The 19,137-nt window shown below is 34.4% G+C and overlaps 3 protein-coding genes across 3 annotated transcripts; 1 reads left to right on the forward strand and 2 right to left on the reverse strand.

Moving 5' to 3' along the window:
* Nucleotides 1–1,729: 1,729 nt before the first annotated feature.
* On the forward strand, nucleotides 1,730–8,083 carry LOC129299733 (UBA domain-containing protein 3-like). The gene is made up of 14 exons (XM_054938195.1): nucleotides 1,730–1,863; nucleotides 2,234–2,363; nucleotides 2,482–2,543; nucleotides 2,669–2,756; nucleotides 2,861–2,922; nucleotides 3,016–3,112; nucleotides 3,284–3,592; nucleotides 3,801–4,376; nucleotides 4,553–4,708; nucleotides 4,784–4,891; nucleotides 5,017–5,100; nucleotides 5,826–5,988; nucleotides 6,065–6,107; nucleotides 7,551–8,083. The coding sequence occupies exons 2-14, from the start codon at nucleotides 2,265–2,267 to the stop codon at nucleotides 7,675–7,677; spliced, it is 1,974 nt and encodes a 657-aa protein (XP_054794170.1). The 5' UTR covers nucleotides 1,730–1,863; nucleotides 2,234–2,264; the 3' UTR covers nucleotides 7,678–8,083.
* Nucleotides 8,084–10,526: 2,443 nt separating this feature from the next.
* LOC129299732 (molybdate transporter 1-like) lies at nucleotides 10,527–12,322 on the reverse strand. Its single transcript, XM_054938194.1, has one exon. The coding sequence runs from the start codon at nucleotides 12,279–12,281 to the stop codon at nucleotides 10,833–10,835; it is 1,449 nt and encodes a 482-aa protein (XP_054794169.1). The 5' UTR covers nucleotides 12,282–12,322; the 3' UTR covers nucleotides 10,527–10,832.
* Nucleotides 12,323–15,557: 3,235 nt separating this feature from the next.
* LOC129299729 (molybdate transporter 1-like) lies at nucleotides 15,558–17,530 on the reverse strand. Its single transcript, XM_054938189.1, has one exon. The coding sequence runs from the start codon at nucleotides 17,325–17,327 to the stop codon at nucleotides 15,885–15,887; it is 1,443 nt and encodes a 480-aa protein (XP_054794164.1). The 5' UTR covers nucleotides 17,328–17,530; the 3' UTR covers nucleotides 15,558–15,884.
* Between the last annotated feature and the right edge of the window lie 1,607 nt (nucleotides 17,531–19,137).

Genomic DNA, 19,137 nt, shown 5'->3' on the forward strand with positions numbered 1-19,137 from the left:
TTTGAATCGGGTTGGCTTGCTCTGGTTTTTGAGTCAAATTTGATTCTCTTAAGACTGGATGGGTCAACTTGGTCCAAATGCTAAATTATTCAATTAGTTAGACCAAGTCATTTTGATCAGTGGGTGGTAGTCGGATCGTTTGATTCGAGTTTCAAAACTAATTTGGAGTAAGAAAAAATATTGCGATAGAAGACTACAATTATAACACTACTCACTTATTACAAGTATTATTTAATAAACTGTAATAAAAATAAATTTTATGGAAATAAAATTTTTTAATTAAAATAATTATTTTTTGCCAACATCTCTCTTCAAACTTCAAAGAAAACGAAGGGTCTGTTCTTCAAACAAAAAGTCATAAAACGGACGTGTCTCATGACAGGATGCAACATAAAATGGTCCTGACCCAATTTTTAAATTAAACTATTTGCACATTCAATTCAACATTTGGAATAAAAGTAGTTTGACAGGGAAGAAAAAAACACATTGTATCTTTAAAAATACAAATAAAAACACATGATTTAATTTGAAACTATGGTATAAGACATGGTTCAAAAAGAAAATAGCTGAATCAATCTCACTCTTATAGAACTGCTAAAAAAAAAAAAAAAGATGGCTTAATATTTAATAGTTTGGTTAGTTTGACCCTTCCATTTTTTGCCATCGATCCATTTTCATATTCATGACCAATTGACCATTAGATGAGAAATGAGCCATCAGCAGCCTTTGCACCATCGGCTCACTGGAGAATCCGGATATCAATGAAGATATGAATATTGCAAACTCTCTAAATATGGGTAATTATGAAGTTTGAATTTGATGATGGTTTTTTTTTTACCCTGTCAGAATGAATTTAATGATGATGATTGATAAACATGCTTTTCCAAATATAAATGCTAATGAATTTGCATCAAATAATCTCAAAGAATGTGATGATAAATGATTATTATTTATTAATTATGTCATTTTTTTTAATTTAAAGAGCATACACTAACAACTTTAAGTTATAATTAATTGAATCTACGAACTCTCATTTATAATGAAACTTTTATACAACTTGGCCACAAGGTCATTAGTATCAATTATATATTTCAATTCTTTTTTATGATTATTAATAAATATTGACTTTTTAATTTAAGTATCTATATCTTACATATAATGTAATAATTTTAATAAATTATATTATTTATGAATTATATTTTTTCAAATTCCATGAAATATAACGGACCCATAGTAATTAAGTTATAATGAATACTAATTGTTGCATTATTTTTACAATATGATAATTAATAAATTAAATTTAAATTTAAATGTATTAATTTAATTACAATTGCACTTCCTCAATTACAGTAAAATCAACCAACCCTGTTGATAAAAAAAAAAATCAATCAGCTCTCTCGACATGGGTAAAAATCTAAGATTCAAATTCTATTTAGATAATTAAAAACCCGTGAAAATACTGTCTTGAAATCCCGTTAAAATTTCTAGAAAAATATTCAAGTAAAATAAATAAATAATAAAAATAATATGCTTCAATTTAATTATTTTCAACGACGTAATAATGTGAAAATCCACTAGCAGATTATTATTTTTTTGTGAGCAAAATCCACACAGCAAATTTCCCTTACATTTGAAAAAACCCCATGAAAGAAATGATGCCTCCCTCGCAGTTCAGCTCAACGGTAATTAAATTACGCGCTACCGTTATTGCCGGCAGCTTTCCCTCCACCCCATTTCTCGAGGATCTTCTTTCCCATCATTATCGTTCACATTCCTTCTAATTCTTATCCTCAGCTATTTTTTTTCCCCCTTCTCCTGTAATGGCTGCGCAACTCGATATTCATCGTCAATTATAACGAACAGGTTCGTCTTCCATTAGTCTTTTCCTCTCTCTGGCTTTGTAAATGAGAAAATTATCGATAGAATAGATAAAAACGAGAAAAGGAAAATTATAGTTGTCCTTCTTAAGATTGGTGAATTTTTGCCGTCATCTTAACCGGAATAGAAGAACAGAATGTTAGAAAAGATTGCGTAAAAGATGACCTGTTTCAGCCAATTCAATGCCCAAGTCTTGAAGGGCCTTTGTTGACTTCTAAATGGGAACCTGCATGATATGTTGTAGATTGCAAAATTTAAATCCTCTCAACTCTTTGCATTATAAAGAAAATTCTCTGACTCTCATATCATCCATTTAATACAGTTTTTTTTTTTTTTTTAAATGGTCACTTGGTAGACGATAATTTCAAGCTGTTGAACCTCCAAAGATGGGATCTCGGATGAAAGAAGATGATAGAATTGAAAGAGAAATCCGAAGTCTCTCGAAACTTCCTGAGAATCGGAGATGTATCAACTGCAATAGTTTGGTATGAAGTTCTCTGGTTTATTTATTTAAATTTTGAGCAATTCTCCCGCAAAAAAAATTTGATATCTTTCACAATAAGACATTCCTTAATTATCTGTACCTGGATTGGCACGAATTAGGGACCACAATATGTCTGCACCACCTTTTGGACATTCGTCTGCACAAACTGCAGCGGAATTCAGTACGTATTAAGAACTATTCTACATTTTACTTTTCTTTTTTACATCTATCAAATTGCCGATAATTTCTTTTTTCTAGTTTTGTTTCCGATTCCTTTATTTTCCTGACTAAGTCCATGAAATACAGACGAGAGTTTAACCATAGAGTAAAATCAGTATCAATGGCTAAATTTACTGCAGAAGAGGTCACTGCTCTTCAAGCAGGCGGCAATAAAGTGAGCATCATCGTCTCTCTCCCCCCCCCCTTCCCAAAACCTCAAGTCTACTGCTTATGTAGTAATAAGCTGGTAATAAAAACCTAACTCCACTTCGTTCACAGAAAGCAAAGCAGATTTATCTTCAAGACTGGGATCCTCATCGTCATTCTTATCCCGATACCAAGTAAAACTTAATTTGTATCTCTCGCTCGTTGGTTTTGTCATAGTACTGCATGCATTATCTACATCTGTTTTAATTGATGTGGTCTGCTTTCAGTAACATACCTAGACTTCGCGATTTCATCAAGCAAGTTTATGTGGATAGAAAATTCAGCGGTGAAAGGACACAGAAGAATCTTCCCAGACTCAGATTAGTAAGTTCTGCATCATATTCTGAAGAAAAACAGAGTCCTATTCTGTCTGATACTCATGGCACTTCAAATTGTATTTAGCCACCAATCAATTCGTCCTGCTGTGTCCTTGTCAATACGTGCTTCTTGGACAATGATAGATGACAGACAAATATTTTATTTTACTCTACTCAGAATAACAAGGAGGAGTCCTACGACAGAAGGAAGCTCAGTTTTTCCCGAAGAGAACGTTATGAAGATGGAAATGACATGCACAGTCCTAGTTCACGAAACGAGGACAGGAGTGTCAAGTATTATTATGATGATAGAAGAAGTCCCAGATATGCCCCGAGGAATGGGAACCCCCGAAGAAATCCCATAAAAATTGAGGTTGTTGATGATAGGTTCAGAGACGATGAATCTATAACTCGCAGGTTTTCAAGCATAGAGTCAAAGCAAATAGCGGTTCCATCTGATGGTCAAAAGAATGTGGACAGAGGGAAGGTATATTCAACTTCTCTTTGGAGCTTTCACTACTTAAATCATTTTACCTTGCTAGTGTATTTTTCTTGTAGTTTTGATTTCCCGTTATACCTTTTCGGGTTTTGTGGAAAGAGCCTTGAAATTTGAAAGTGCATTCTTCTTAATTATTCCGCATTATTTTCTGTTTCAACTCGAACTGAAGTCTGTGTCTGTTGAATTTCAATTTCAGAAGGTTCCACTTGCCAGTGGCGGGGGATCCGCTAAGGAGAATCCAGCCGAACAAAAAAGCCCAGAAACCCAAATTTTGAGTGTCGTCACATCACAGGTTTCTGATGCTGCAACTGCACCGGAAGCTCAGTTTACGCCTCAATCAAATGATGAAAGTGACTGGGCTCCATTTGAAATTTCCACAGAAAAGGAGCCTTCTCAAACGCCATTTACAAATATCTCGAAGTCTTCTACAACAGAGACAACAACTTATACAAAAGAGACAACTAAAACTTTAGATGCTGTAGAATTTTTACTCTCTGAATTGTCTGGTCCCTTGTATGCAACAGCTAGTAGTGCGTCTGAAGTTCATGCTGCTGATAATGATACTTCAACTGCGAGAGCAGAATATATCTCTGTGGATGGGGATTTAGCACCTCCGACCTCAGCAGGCCAGATAACTCCATTTCCCAACAACTTTGGTGCTTCCTCAGATGCATCAACCAGTGACTCTAATCTGACCCAACCCTCAACAGCTTACAGCTCTGCGATACAATCAGCGAGTCCATCAGTCAGAGATGTCCCTTCGCTTAATCAGGTGAAATATTCTTCACAGCTTTCTATCGTCTGAGAAAAATGTTTGAAATTTTATACCTGAACAGTATTGAGGAGTTGTAGAAGCCAAAAATATGAAAGCCCGCAAATGTATGCCTTCTCATCTGTTTGCCTGTATGTATAGTTGCTAATTATCTTCTTGTTTGTTATTACATACAGCCAACAGTTGCTCTAAAAGCGCCAGACGTTTCAAGCTCTCTTATGGAACTATCTCCTCAAGTTCCATCAAAACTTTCTCAAGACTCCAGACCTGATGTTGGAAGCCAACCAAGGATAACACAAACCAAGTCTATGGGAAGAAAGGAAATTCCGGCGGTAATAAATGATGTGTTGTTGTACCTTAAAAAAAACTTAAAAAGAGACTGATTGCATGAATGAATTTCTTTGCAGAACCTATTTACTATAAGCTACTTACCAGGACCAGCACCGCAAGCAGGCTGGCAGAATTTTCAACCTCATAATATGGGATACGGCTTGCAGTATTATTCTAATACAGCAGTATGTTGTCCGACGACTCCTCACAGAGATTACATATATATATATATATATATATGTATGTATTCTCTGTTGGTGTTAACCTTTTAAACCTATGCTACAAAGCTAATACGATTTTTCACTTACAGCCATTCTCGGCATTTCCCGCGGCAGCAAAGTCCACAAACCCATTTGATATAACTGACGGGAGACCTCAAGTCCGTGCTTCTCCAGTACGTATAATATGAAGTCTGATTTGGTGCAGATCTGATCAGTCCTTGCTTCTGGTTTTGTTGCATGCTTTAACATCTATCTAATTCAAATGCTTGTTTTTTTTTACCCTTAATTAGACACGAAATGTCTTTTGCATACGTAACAGAAATTGAGGGATAAATCATTCTGGAGTTGGCAGTTGCCAATATTTTTATACGACTCAGAACCCAATGAAATGATCATCCAACTAACTGTGTACTAAGTATAGCATGGAATCAATTCATATCTCACCTGTATTTCTCCTTTGAAGGAGTTTGATGGGGTATTCTGCATTTAGGATGGGGTTTACCTTCTTACATTTTATTAATCTCAATCATGCTGAGCTTGGAGAAGGCACTAGCTGTTTAATGCTTTAAATCTGTATTGAAGTTAGAATTCAATTACAAAATCTTGTTTTCAGGCGCGATCATCTGGAATTTTTATTCACATACAAATCTTGACAAACATTTAGAAAAGTTCTTTTAAAATCTTGTTCATTTGGTTTGTTTTGGGAGGATTTTTATCATCTGTTCTCGTCCTGTCTCCTTTTCCTTCCTTTCATGATTTTTTTCCCACGACATTAAAAGAATGGTCGAAATTGAGACAATTTCAATGACTCGTCTTGCATGAGCCTTAACATAACATCTGAATTTTTCGTAATAATTATATATCTTATCCCTCAAAACTTGGTGGCATTTGTCCACAGTTTCCTGCTATGGCAAATTTGCATGGCGCACATATGTCAACTGGAGCAGGATTAGTGCGTGCTTCAAGCCTTGGGGCCTTAGGGTCAATGGTGCCTCCATCCCCAAATTATGCTTCTTCTTCAATGCCTCCGCAATCTCCCTTTACTCCCGGATCTTCTTCTGGTATTGACCTTGTGATATTTTATTTCATCCAAAAAGTTCTCCGTCAATGACAGTATTGATTATTCCTGCATTTCAGGTCCATACTTCGAGCAACTTAACAATAATATGCTAGCTCCCAGGTACCTCTCTTTATCGTCGTTTAGTGCAGTCTCGTGTCAGCATGCATGGTTGAAGGTTTGTGTGTGTTGGGGAAAGGGGTGGGGGGAATACGGTGGATGTGGATTTCAAAGGTGAAAACACCTATAATCTCTATATTTTATAGAAAAACTAAATTATTTATAAGTTATAAATAGTATAATTTGTCTCAAATTACGTGTGAAGTGTGAGTTAGTTATGATCACAATTTCGTTCCTATCAAGAGTAAGAATAAAAAGCTCCAACTCGATCTTTCTCTTATCCTCATTACATTAAGTGAAAGAAATTCAAATTATTAGAGAGACCACCTTTTTAATAATAATAATAATAATAATAATAATAATAATAATAATAATAATAATAAAAAAAAAAAGAGAGATGAAGTGAGAAAAGAAGGAAAAAGAGCAGTCATTATGTAATCATCGTGGCTTGTGTGTGTAAAATCAAATAAAAACTTCAGAATATTAGGGTATTTTTGGTTTCTGTTGTCATTTATTTTTAAAAAATTGTTTTGTAATATAGTTTTTAAAATTGTTTTTCAAAACACAATGAAATAAAAATTCATTTGGTTATGTCAATTAAAAATAATTTTAAAATTAAAAAAATAGAGTGATAGTGATCATTATAGGTAGTTAATAATGGTGATTAATAATAATAATTTAACAAAGCAACTATAATTTTCAATAATTAAATATAGTATATTTTAAAAATAAGAAAACTAAACCGAAAAAAACTTAAAGTTATTTTTTTTTGCTTTTAACAACAAAAATGAAAATAATTTTAAAAATAATTAAATGAAAAATACCTAGGGTCTGTTTGGTTTCTGTTTCATTTTTTATTTCTAAAAACTGTTTTATAATACATTTTTTAAGATTATTTTTAAAACAAAAATAAAATGAAAATTCATTTGTTTATGTAATTTAAAAATAATTTTGAAATTAAAAAATAGACTAACGGTGATGGTTTCAGGCAGTTAATGACAGTGATTGATAATAGAAATTAATCAAAATAATTATAATTTTTAATAATTAAATGTAATATATTTAAAAAAATAAAAATAAAATGAAAACAACTAAAAGTTGTTTCTATTTTTTTAAAAAATAAGAATAAAAATAATTTAAAAACAACTAATGAGAAACATTTATCCAAACAAATTTTTAAATTTTTTATTTTTTAAAATTAAAAAATAGTTTTTAAAAACAGAAAACAAACATACCCTTATACAAACAAGTTTTAAAATTTTTCTGCTTTTAAAAAACAAAAAAAATAAAAAATAAAAAAACAAACATGCCCTTAAATTGGCGGTGTTTTCACTCACCTTTCCGCAAGTAGATGTCATGATTTGAGTTGCATGACATCTCGTGTCTGAGTGCTCTCTTAGTTGCTTACGTGAATAAAATTCGAATTGCTGCTTAATATTTTCTCAGACCCCAAAGAACTGGAAGCTTCAATAATGGTGAAACAACCTCTCAACATACAGCGAGTGGATACATGGCTCCCGGCTACACTCTAAATTCTTTTCCCAAGATCACAGGAGGAAATCCATTTGGATAGCGTGAAAATTTTCCTTATATTGGGACGACTTAGTTTGCTTCTCAGATGGCAGATTACTATATGGCCCTGCGCCTATGAATGGGTGAAGATGAATTTTATATTTGACATGTTCACCAGCGTACGGACAGATAGCCTTGCAGAAACTTGAAATCACGGGGTTGCTGATGAAGTGATTTTTCCTCCAAATGCAGGCTTGTGCGGCCAAAATTCTCTATGTATCGGAATTTTCTGTAAACTAGCACTGTTTATATTGCATGTTTATTATACGGAACTGTCAAGCGGAGGGGGAGAAAAATTTTGGTTTTCTGTAATTATTATTGCCGACAAAATTTGATTTGTATTATATAGCACACAACTGTAGTGTGGATATGGTTCTATGAAAAGGTGATGTGATGAAATAATTTTATATAGTTGTATTGAGAGAAAGCAACTACTCAATTTTACTTAACTAAAATTGAATATTTGAATTTTATTAAAAAAAAGATCATATTGAGAGATACCATAATTCGACGTGAAAATACTCAAATTTAATTTGACAGTATTAGATGGTATAAAAAAAATAAATTTTATGTATATTTGTGGTGAATGAATTCTTTTATTAGATTTCGTCCATCTAAAATTTAAATACTAATTTTGGCAATCTAAATATTAACAAAATTGCAATTAAAAATAAATTTTAATTACTGAAGATAAATCTTTTAAAAAAACTTATTACTAGCTTTAAATAATTTAAAGGTTGTGCAAAAACAAACATAGCAATATTATGCACTTCAATTAAAAAATATAAGATATTTTTAACTGAATATCGCTTAATAAATTAGTTAATTGTTTTCAAATTATTACTATCTTTTCATATTTAATTTACCCTTATTTAATTGAATATTTCACTTAAAAATATATATACTTCTTTTATTCAAAAATATAAGATATTTTTTGAGGAGTTAAATGTTCAAAAGTGTAAGATATTTTTAATTTTTTGAGGTGTAATCATTATGTTTTTTTTTAAAAGTGTCCCTATTGATAATGACTTTATATTTATTATAGGATGTTTTAATAAGGATAAATATGAAAAGATAAAGTTAGTTAAAAAGTAAGTAACTACTTTATTAAGGTGAAATTTAATTAAAAATACTTTATATTTTTTAACCAAAAGGAGTATAAAATGAATCATTTATTATTGGCACATATTTTTTTTAAAAATACATTAATTATATCTTAAAATAATAAAAATATTTTATATTTTTTTAATGAATGGGGTATCTATTAAAAGATAACGCCCATGTAATCATCACAGAAGCCTACATGATTGGGGGAAACACACACACACACAGTGTACGATAAACGGGAAAAAATCAAGAGTAATTTTCAGCCCTTCACACATGACGCTCAACAATGCTCATCATTTTCTTTTAAGAAGTTTTGAAGCAGAAACCTCAATTGATTTAATAGTTTGAGCTTGAGCTGCTTTAACTTGTATAATTCCATGCTCAACATTTTACACACAGTGAGGAAATATGTGGATCTGATCTAGAGATCAAAACTATAAAAGCATGGAATCCTGATCAATCTGACAAATAATGGTGGAAATTAAATTACGTAAGATAATGATTCATGATTAAGATGTAAACTCCCAAAATGAGCATTAAACTAATTGTTTGTGCACAAACCATATATTCGTTTCAAAGAGAGTATCATATTTGAGAAAATGAGTCATGCTTATGCAGAACTAGCTAGAGAGTGGGGGCAAGGCAGTCTTTGAAAAACTGAAGGCACAATTCGTAATCGACTTTCTTGATTACCGTGCATGACGAGAATATTACGTACATACATATATATAATATATGTTTCCTTCAAGATGTAATTGCTCCTCTTGGTCTTTCCAACCTCTTGTACATACCTCTCAGGAGAGCTACGCTTTATATAGTTATTTCACTTCTTTCTTGCTCACACAATCTATATTAAGATAAATTAATAGTCCGACACTGTGAATAAAAATGTGGATGGATTGATGATCCTAATTAATTAATTAATCAGTGCTGCATGTGATCTTTTTAGGATGGATACTGGCTATGTGAAGCTTTTGAAAAGAGAGTGATCATTTTATATAATTCAAAATTTCATTTTGATCGTCATCAGACCATATTCCACGGGTGAAGATCTAATTGGGATAAGTTATAATATAAATATATTGTACTTTTATCCTTCCCCATGCTAATATGGCTAGGAAGTAGGGAGATCATTTTTGTAGGAGAATTGCTGAGAGCAATTAAAATCACATATAGTCTTGGTTATTGGCATCCACGGTAATATCAAAATCATTTCCATTTAGCTTTTGGATATTTAAAAAAAGAAAAAGAAGTACAGTGAATGGTAAACTAATTCTTCCTGCTTTGTTTGGGGACAAATCCAAAAAGTTGTGATGGCGTGATGATGTCACTATCCGGCGGACAAATTAATTTAAGCATACCAAAATTAAAAAAAAAAATTATTGGAAAGGCTGTTGCCTATGATGATCTCATAATTGAAAATGATACTCCCTATTTTAAGTCATAAAAGAAGAAAAAATATTTTATAATATAAGATATTTTAATAAAAATAAATTTTTTTAATATTAACCTTTTCATTATTTTTTTTACTTTTTAATATTTTTTATAAATAAATATTATGAATAATATTTTAAAAAATTTATATTTTTATTTTAAAATATATTTAATAAAATTTATTAATATATGTGATTTTGTTAAAAAAATATTTTATAATTTAGGACAAATACAGTATTTTTTTTTTTAATCGTAAATTCAATACTACCTAGCTAGCTAAGAGAAACCTGCACACAAACATAGACGCAATTTATGTGAAACTTGTAAGCATTTACTGAAACAACTTCCATTGAGGATAAATAACAACATATTGGTAATTAAGCTCTACGCAGACGTCGAAGCATACGCAGAGAGCAAAAGCTATAGAACCTAGAAACCGTTACTGCAGCCACCCCTCGTGCAAAGCTCCACGCACAACTTAGCAATTTCTATCCCATACCAAAATCAAATTAAAACGAAGGAAAACTGATGGGCACCTATTTCATACCACATAAGTAGGGCTAGCATTTACAATCAGAAAGCAATATTTAATTTACTCACACTTGACGACTATTCTCAGGGTTGCTCAGGGGTTTTGTCCGTCCGAATGGCAGAAAAAGGCTGACCCTTTGTCCAGCTCCTTAGCCTCAGAATCATAAATACAATCATTCCACACAGAAAACCAAGAGCCGCACTTGAACCCACCAGCGAAACTGCTGTACAAATAAGCATCACAAAGGAATCCTCTTTGGTGTTCATGTCCCTAGAAGCCATGGCTAGCTCAACCCCAGCAAATAACAGCAATACCCCTAATATCCCCACAGGGAACTGGCTTAAAATGAGAGCCAAAGATTTGCCTAGTACAAAACCCAGCACCAATTTGGCTGCACCAAGAAGAGCCACACAAGCACCACTTCTTCCACCAAACTTGTATTGTCCTGCAAGTCCACCGGCTCCGTGGCAGCAAGGCATAGCACCAAACCAACTTCCCGCCAAGTTCATCAGTCCCACTGTCACTGAAAGTGAAGTGGCTGAAAAATCCTTCCCTGGAAACAGGTCTGAGGACAACTTGCAAACAGCTATCACAGAGTTCAGGATTGATAGTGGCAGCTGGGGAATTGCACCTTTGATAAATCCTTTCTTCCATGCATGTTTAGAGATTTTCGCAATTTCCAAAGAGGTGGGTCCAAATTTGATTTCATGCACCACCTCAGGCCTTCTTATGAAGGCCAAAACAACCCCCAATACAAACACTAAAAATGCAGAAGGAAGTGAAAAGATAAGCTTTCTTATCCGGTTCGTCCCGTTTATTCTTCGACCTTCAATCCGTTGTTGGTGATCACCCAGATCGTAATCATGGCCTTCTCTGATTTCACATCCATGATTCTCACCAGCTCCGTTCACTATGACAACAAAGCAAACACAAACAATGGCCAAAACCAAGCCATCCAAACCAAACCATTGCCTATTTCCAAAAGATTTAGATTTGGCCAAGTCTTGCCTTGTCCGGACGTATTTAACAGCAGTCAATGCAAAGGACAAACCTTGTGCTAGTTGAATTCCCCTGACGACGCTCAGAGGAATGAGCTTGTACACTCGCTGCATCAACCCCGTCACACCCAATACCAGTAGGACCCCGCCGGTCAAAATTCCGGAGGCCATGATCTCCGGCACCCCAAAGTCAAGCTCGGAGAGGGCCTCGGCGGCGATGGACTTCATGGGCTGGACAGGCATGGGGACGCCGTATATGGCTCCTGTGATGACGTTGTAGATGCCAGTGAAAATCAATGTGGTACCGAGGTTGAGGTCTCTGGCTAGAGTCAAGGCCAGTACTATGGGTATGTAAGTGCCAAGGTCTCCCATGGCTCCATTCAACTCCGCCCACTTTGAACGGAAAACCAAGTTGGTTTTCACTTTCTGAAGGATTATGTCGGAGCAGAAACCAGTCGTTGAATCGGCGTGAGCTATTTGAGAGGAGGCTTGGGCAGTTCCAAGGTCTAGAATTGAAGGGGTTTTGGCCGCCATGGATGCTGTTTGAGCCTTTGGGGGATATTCAAGTGTAATGAGAAATGCGAAGCAGGGGTTATTTATAAGGATAACTTACGGAATGATCATAATTACACAAGTCTTCAAATTTTAGCAAGATCGAATATTTATAATTGGTCAACATTATAACTATTTTTTAGTGTTAGTGCAAATGTGCAATGAACAAGAGCTATAATTAAGCTCCTAAGGCTTACCTCTTGATTAAGTCTGACGTCACCCAAAGTTATGGCCAACTTAATTTGGTTAATAATTAAAATCCTGATCATGTAATTCGTTGACCCATATCGTTCCCACTGGCCCAAGCACCCATTCATGTTGCTGATCATAGACACCATCATCATCATGAATGGCATTTGTGTCTTAATCCAACTACTAGTGCCTCCTAGTGTTCAGTATATTAGCGTGGTAGTTCTTTTCTTTCTTTTTCTTTATTTTGCAAAGAAAAATTTGCGTGGTAGCTCAAATTTGAAATACCATATCTATCGGTAAACTTTACATCATCAGAGAGAGCTCAAATTTGAAATACCATAATCTTTAGTTTAAAACTCTATATCATCACTTGAAAAATGATGGACCTTGTCATCGGAGAGAGCTGAGAATATAACGGTATACGTAACAGAAAACAGAACTGGGTAACTTGTTCAGCCTTTTGACTAATTATAATAGTTTGAGCTTGCACAACTGATATCCAGACCAGAACTAGAAGCATGCAGGGAATTCAGAACCTGATGACTAATTATTGATGGAGACCAATATTTTTTACTAATCCATTTAAAATAGCCATTCATACTTAAAATGTAAACTTGGCATTATTAGACCAAAGTGGGGAATAGATTAACCAATTTTTATAGAATATAGATGCAACCATGACCATTCATTTTAAAGATAGGATCATATTTGAGAAATGAATCATTTTCCAACTTGCCGGACTAGAGAGTGTGTGGAGGCAAGACAGTACAGAGAGTGACCTTTAAACCCTAAAAGTCAACTGGCGATTTCGGTGATTTTGACGAAGAGGGAGAGCACTAAGATTCAAATTAAATATATTTCGTTAAGATATTGGCGTCCACTCTAAACTTGACAAATATTCAAGCCCTTTGGTCTTTTCAACCTCTTAAGGAGCTCCTAAATTTAACAAAAAAAACATAGGCTGTGTAGAAGTGGGGACGAATATAATGACCCAGGTGAAGACTCGTGCATGTCTTGTGACAATTTAACCAATAGTTAGTTATTAGGGCCTGTGACTATAAGAATAAGTAAAAAATGCTTGTGAACCAACGATCCTGAGCTAAAAAGGCTGCTCACATATATAACTTCGATCCCTAACTCTCATCTGGTTGAGGGGGAGATCACTGGCTATGATATGAAGTGATGAAGTTTTGAATATTATTTTATCTTTCATCAGGACCGTATTTCATGGCGAAGAAAATGGGATGGATTTTAACTATTCATTCTTGTCCTGTCGTCCAATACTAGTGAAGCTTTTGGGTACAGGATAAAGCAACACTACTCGTAATAATGGTTAATTAAAACTCTCTTGTTATCTCTTTTGGTCAAAATCCGGAAGATGTGATGGTGTTAAATAATTATATCATGCCTTGCCACCATTTAGTTTAGTGGCCAAAACTTCGTCACTTGTTCAAGCATATCAAATTATAAATAATGCTATTCCAGGAATGGATGCCACAATACCCAATAACGGAAAGTTATGCCTTTTGTTTTATGTCGCCACGAATCCAAGAATCTACCTCACAGGCACAGCACTAGGGGAGCTACGGATTCTTATTTATTTTTGGTAGGGGAAAGCCCCCTTTTTCTTCCACTTTAATTTTATCCTTTTGTTTAATTAGTTGGGTAAATGTTTAATTAATATTAAGTTACGGAAAAAATAAAATGGTTCATTGATTACGATATATTTTTATGTCTATGGATTATATATATTTATGCAATATATATTTTATCAATTCAAATATTATAAATTGAATCCAATAAATTATAGTAACAATATTCTCTGGTATTTTATATATAATTCCGAACACAAATATTATATATAATTCCAATACAGCGTAACAATATTCTCTGGTATTTTATCTTTTTTTTTAATAATTTTATCTTTTTGTCATTTTGGATTCCCCTTATAATATGTTGCTGTAATAATTCAAACTCTTGTTTTGTATAATATATATATATATATTGAAACCGTTTTGTTTTCTGTCTATAGATTCAACATTTTGTTGAGTTTTCACTTTTTAAAAAAATAGAAGAAAAATCTATTATTATTTTTTTAACAAAAAATTTATGATTTTGAGTGTGCAAATATATATATATATATATACGCGCGCGCGCGCACTCGCGGTCATGTCCGAGGTGCGGCCCGTTACTTGCGGGATGACTGCAGATCCTGCAGTGAATAAATCTCATTCGTCTATCTAATCCAGTCATTCACTATTTGCCATGTGGCTTTTCTACCAAGCCCAAAACGAGAGGGATCTCGCTATTTCTTTTTTTGTTTTTTAATCATCATTTTTTCTTCACTTCTTAATCATCATTTTTACTTATAACACTGCATTAAATAAATTTATTTTAATCATATATTTAATAAATAGCCATGATTAAGAAGTGAAGAGAAAATGATGATTAAAAAAATGGAAGCACCTCCTTTTGCCAATGTCAAAGTTAAGTTTCATATTCAAGACAGAGAAATTAAAGGGTCTTGTCAATGGCCTAGTAATGTAGTGATATGAAAAATCCTCTATAAATGAGAAGTTATAAGTTTAATTTTACTTATAACTTTAGGCTGCAAGTTCAATCTGTTTATCTGTTTATAACTTTAAGTTGGTTAATACTTGTTCTTTTATTTTTATTTTTTATTTTTAAAAAGAAGAGGCCTTGGAATCTTCTCCTAAATGCTAAAACCAAGGGTGATTACATGAATGAGCTAACCCCAGATGAGTCACGATACCATTAATGAAGAATTGGGTTAGCTTTTCAATAAAATAAAATAACGCGAAAAAGGTTTAATTTGGATCAAGTGTAGGATCGCATGTGCAATGTTGTATATCCCAGTAGATATGACTTGTCAACAAGTCATTCCATGACATTGGAGGCACTCTTGGAAGGCACGTGGCAGTCATGGAACGGATGGCTCAGGTGGATGGACATGATTTTTTTGGCTGTATAGGATGTATAGTTCACTCTTCCGTAAACAAAAACAACTCAAAACATGAATATAGACATGAAAATAAAGCCAACAGATACTACCAAATCACAAGCAAGCAATATTGTTTTGCAAACTGAAACAACTGTTACTATCGGTAACAATTGGCGATCATCTTCTAGGCACATACAGATACAGATAAACACAGGGCAAAAGCTAGGAACAAGTGCAGTTCACTGATCACCACACTATCCCACGCGCCACTTAACATATAAAGAATAAATTAAACCCATCGATATACACTTGCACTGTGGCATTGCAATACCAAACGAACAATACAACCTCGCAATACAAAGGTAGTGGACATTTACAATTAATAGGAACGTGTTCTGAAGACGCTCTGTGTTTTCAGGATTAATTGCCCATCAGGAGGTTTGTTGATCCGTCCATATGGCGGAGAAAGGCTTATCCTTGGTCCAGCTCCTTAGCTTCAGAATCACGAAGATAATCATTCCACACAAAAACCCAAGAGCCGCACTCGAACCCACCAGAGAAATTGCAGTACACAAAAGCATCACAAAGGAATTTTCTTTGGTATTCATGTCCCTGGAAGCCATGGCCAGCTCAATCCCAGCAAATAACAGCAAAACCCCAAGTATCCCCACAGGAAACTGGTTTAAAATGTGAGCCAGAGAACTCCCTAATACCAATCCCAACACGAACTTGACCGCACCAAGAAGAGCCACGCAACCACCACTCCTTCCACCGAACTTGTACTGCCCCGCAAGTCCACCAGCTCCATGGCACGTAGGCATGGATCCAAACCAGCATCCTACCAGGTTCATCAAGCCCACTGTTACTGACAGTGAAGTGACCGAAAATTCCTTCCCTGGAAACAGATCTGAGGACAACTTGCAAACAGCTATCACAGAGTTCAGGATTGATAGTGGCAGCTGAGGAATTGTGCCTTTGATAAATCCGCGCTTCCATTCTTGTCTAGAGATTTTCACCACTTTCATAGAGGAGGGTCCGAATTCGATTTCATGCACCACCTTAGGCTTTCTTATGAAGGCCAAAACAACCCCCACTATGAAGATTATAAAAGCTGAAGGAAGTGAAAAGATAATCTTTCTCACTCGGTCCCTCCTGTTTCTTCTCCTACCTTCAACTTCAATGTCCCTCTGTTGTTGATCGGAACCTTCTCTTGTTTCGCAACAACCCCGGATATTCTCGCCGGCCCCGTTCACCATGACGATGAAGCAAAGACACACAATGGCCAGAACCAGACCATCCAAGCCAAACCAGGGCCTATTTCCTGTAGACTTTGATTTGGGTAAGTTTTGTATTTTCCTGACGTATTTTACAGCAGTCAAAGCGAAGGACAAGCCTTGAGCTAGCTGAATCCCTCTGACCACGCACAGAGGAATCAGCCTGTATGCTAGCTGCATCAACCCCGTCACACCTAGTACGAAAAGGATCCCGCCAGTCAAAATTCCGGAGGCCATGATTTCCGGCACCCCGAAGTCAGTGTCGGAGATGGCCTGGGCGGCGATGGACTTCATGGGCTGGACAGGCATGGGGACGCCGTATATGACGCCAGTAATGAAGTTGTAGATGCCGGTAAAAATCAACGTGGTGCCAAGGTCGAGGTCTCTGGCTAGAGTCAAGGCCAATACTATGGGTATGTAGGTGCCAAGGTCACCCATGGCTCCGTTCAACTCCGCCCATTTTGAACGGAAAACCAAGTTTGCTTTCACTTTCGGAAGGGAGACGCTGGCCCAGGAACCAGTTGTTGAATCGGCTTGGGCGGTTTGGGAGGCGATTTGGGCTATTTCTGGGTCCGGGTCTGGAGGGTTTTCAATGGCCATGGATGCTGTTCAACCGTAATCAAGTTTGATCGGGAACGTGGAGCATGGGTTATCTCATTTATAAGCAAGTATAATAATTTCGATTTTCTATAAAAATCTAACAAGTCAATGATATTGACAAATGACAAGTTGTGTGGACATTAGCTAGAGAAAAAGACAACTTGGGATCAGAATAAGATTAATGAGTAAATAGTTTCTGAATCATTGTTCAAAAATTACTTTAAATTTTAAATTCTTAAAATATATAAAATTAATTTTAAATTTTTAAAATCATAACAAAATAAATTATGATTATTAATTTTTTTAATACCGTTATTGTTTAAGCAGGTATTGTAACAGTCAGGATTAAATTCGTAAAAAAATAAACCCTGAATAATATATGTATGGATAGTAACGATGTTAAAAATTTAACAGTTAAGATTTATTTTACTTTAAATTTAAAAATTTAAAGTTTTTTTTAATATTTTAAGAATTTAGGACTTAAAATGATTTTTGAGCAAGAATTTATAATTTTATTTACTCATTAACCTATCAAAATAATAACAATAATAACGTTATCAAATATATGATTATGTCTTGCATCAAAATACGTGTGTGTGTGTGTGTGATTATGTCATCGGGAAAAGAACTGCTATATTTTTAGCGTTAGTTCTTTCATTCTTTTTGTTATGCTGAAAAAATTAAAGTTTAGTCAAAATAATAATAACTACATTGTTATCAAATATATGATTATGTCATCAGGAAAAGAATAGCCATATTTTAGCGTTAGTTCTTTTATTATTTTTGTTTTGCTAATACATCATTTCATTTTGGAATAATGAACAAAATGAATAACATTCTATGGATAAATAAATAAGTAAAGTAGGGTAATGAATAAGTGAAATAGGGTAATTTTGATATTAATGTAAATGAGAGGCAATTCTATCATTTTTTTCATAAATTTAGTATTAAATTAATACTCCTAAATTTCAATGAAATTTAAAAAATTTAGAGGTCTTAAATTTAATTAAGTCTAATATAAGGGGTCTTTATTAAAATTCTTCCATTTTTTCCTCAAGTATTTTCCAAAAGCATCTAGCATCACAAAATATTTGTTGAAATATTTTTGCCCTTAAAACAATTAAATTGAAACATCCTCCATCCTGTTGTAAAATTCTCATAAATGCCCTTTAAAAGAAGTTGACTTAAACTGAACTCTAATTTAATGAATGTTTTTAGGAATTTAATGACAGGATAGAAGTTACTCTGATTTGATTACTTTAGAGGTGAAAATTTTTTAACAAATACTTTATGATAGTGGTTGCTTTTCAAATAAAATTTCAGGGACAAAATTAAACGTTTACCTTTTAAAATATAACAAGTTACCCGAACTGTGGACTTACCCTTACACCCACTGACTTGCAACGAATATTTGAGAAGCTGGACGGGAACGAGGATGGATTGGTGAGCCATGGAGAGATAAAATGGCCGCTGGACTTGGCTATGATTTCGCCTAGACGAGATCGAGGATCTAGTTGGAAAAAAAGAAGCTGAGCTTGAATGAATTCTTGTTCTTTCTGTGGTTAGCTGGAGAATGCTGGGCAAGACCAGGAGCAAGTCCCGTACTTCTGTACATACCTATTAGAGCTGCACTAAGACTAGTGTCAGGATCTACTCGTGAAAGATCAATGAAACCCATTGCTTGGAGCTGGCATCTCAAGAAGCTTGAATACCAAAAGCAAACTGTGTATGTTAGTGTGATCCAAGACATCAATGTAATTGGCACGCAGAACTCCGAATTAGAATTGATTCAAAACGTTTTAAAGGCAAA

Source organism: Prosopis cineraria, unplaced genomic scaffold, assembly GCF_029017545.1.
Source record: "Prosopis cineraria cultivar Desert tree isolate PC_DT_omini unplaced genomic scaffold, ASM2901754v1 PC1274, whole genome shotgun sequence".
Lineage (NCBI taxonomy): Eukaryota > Viridiplantae > Streptophyta > Magnoliopsida > Fabales > Fabaceae > Prosopis > Prosopis cineraria.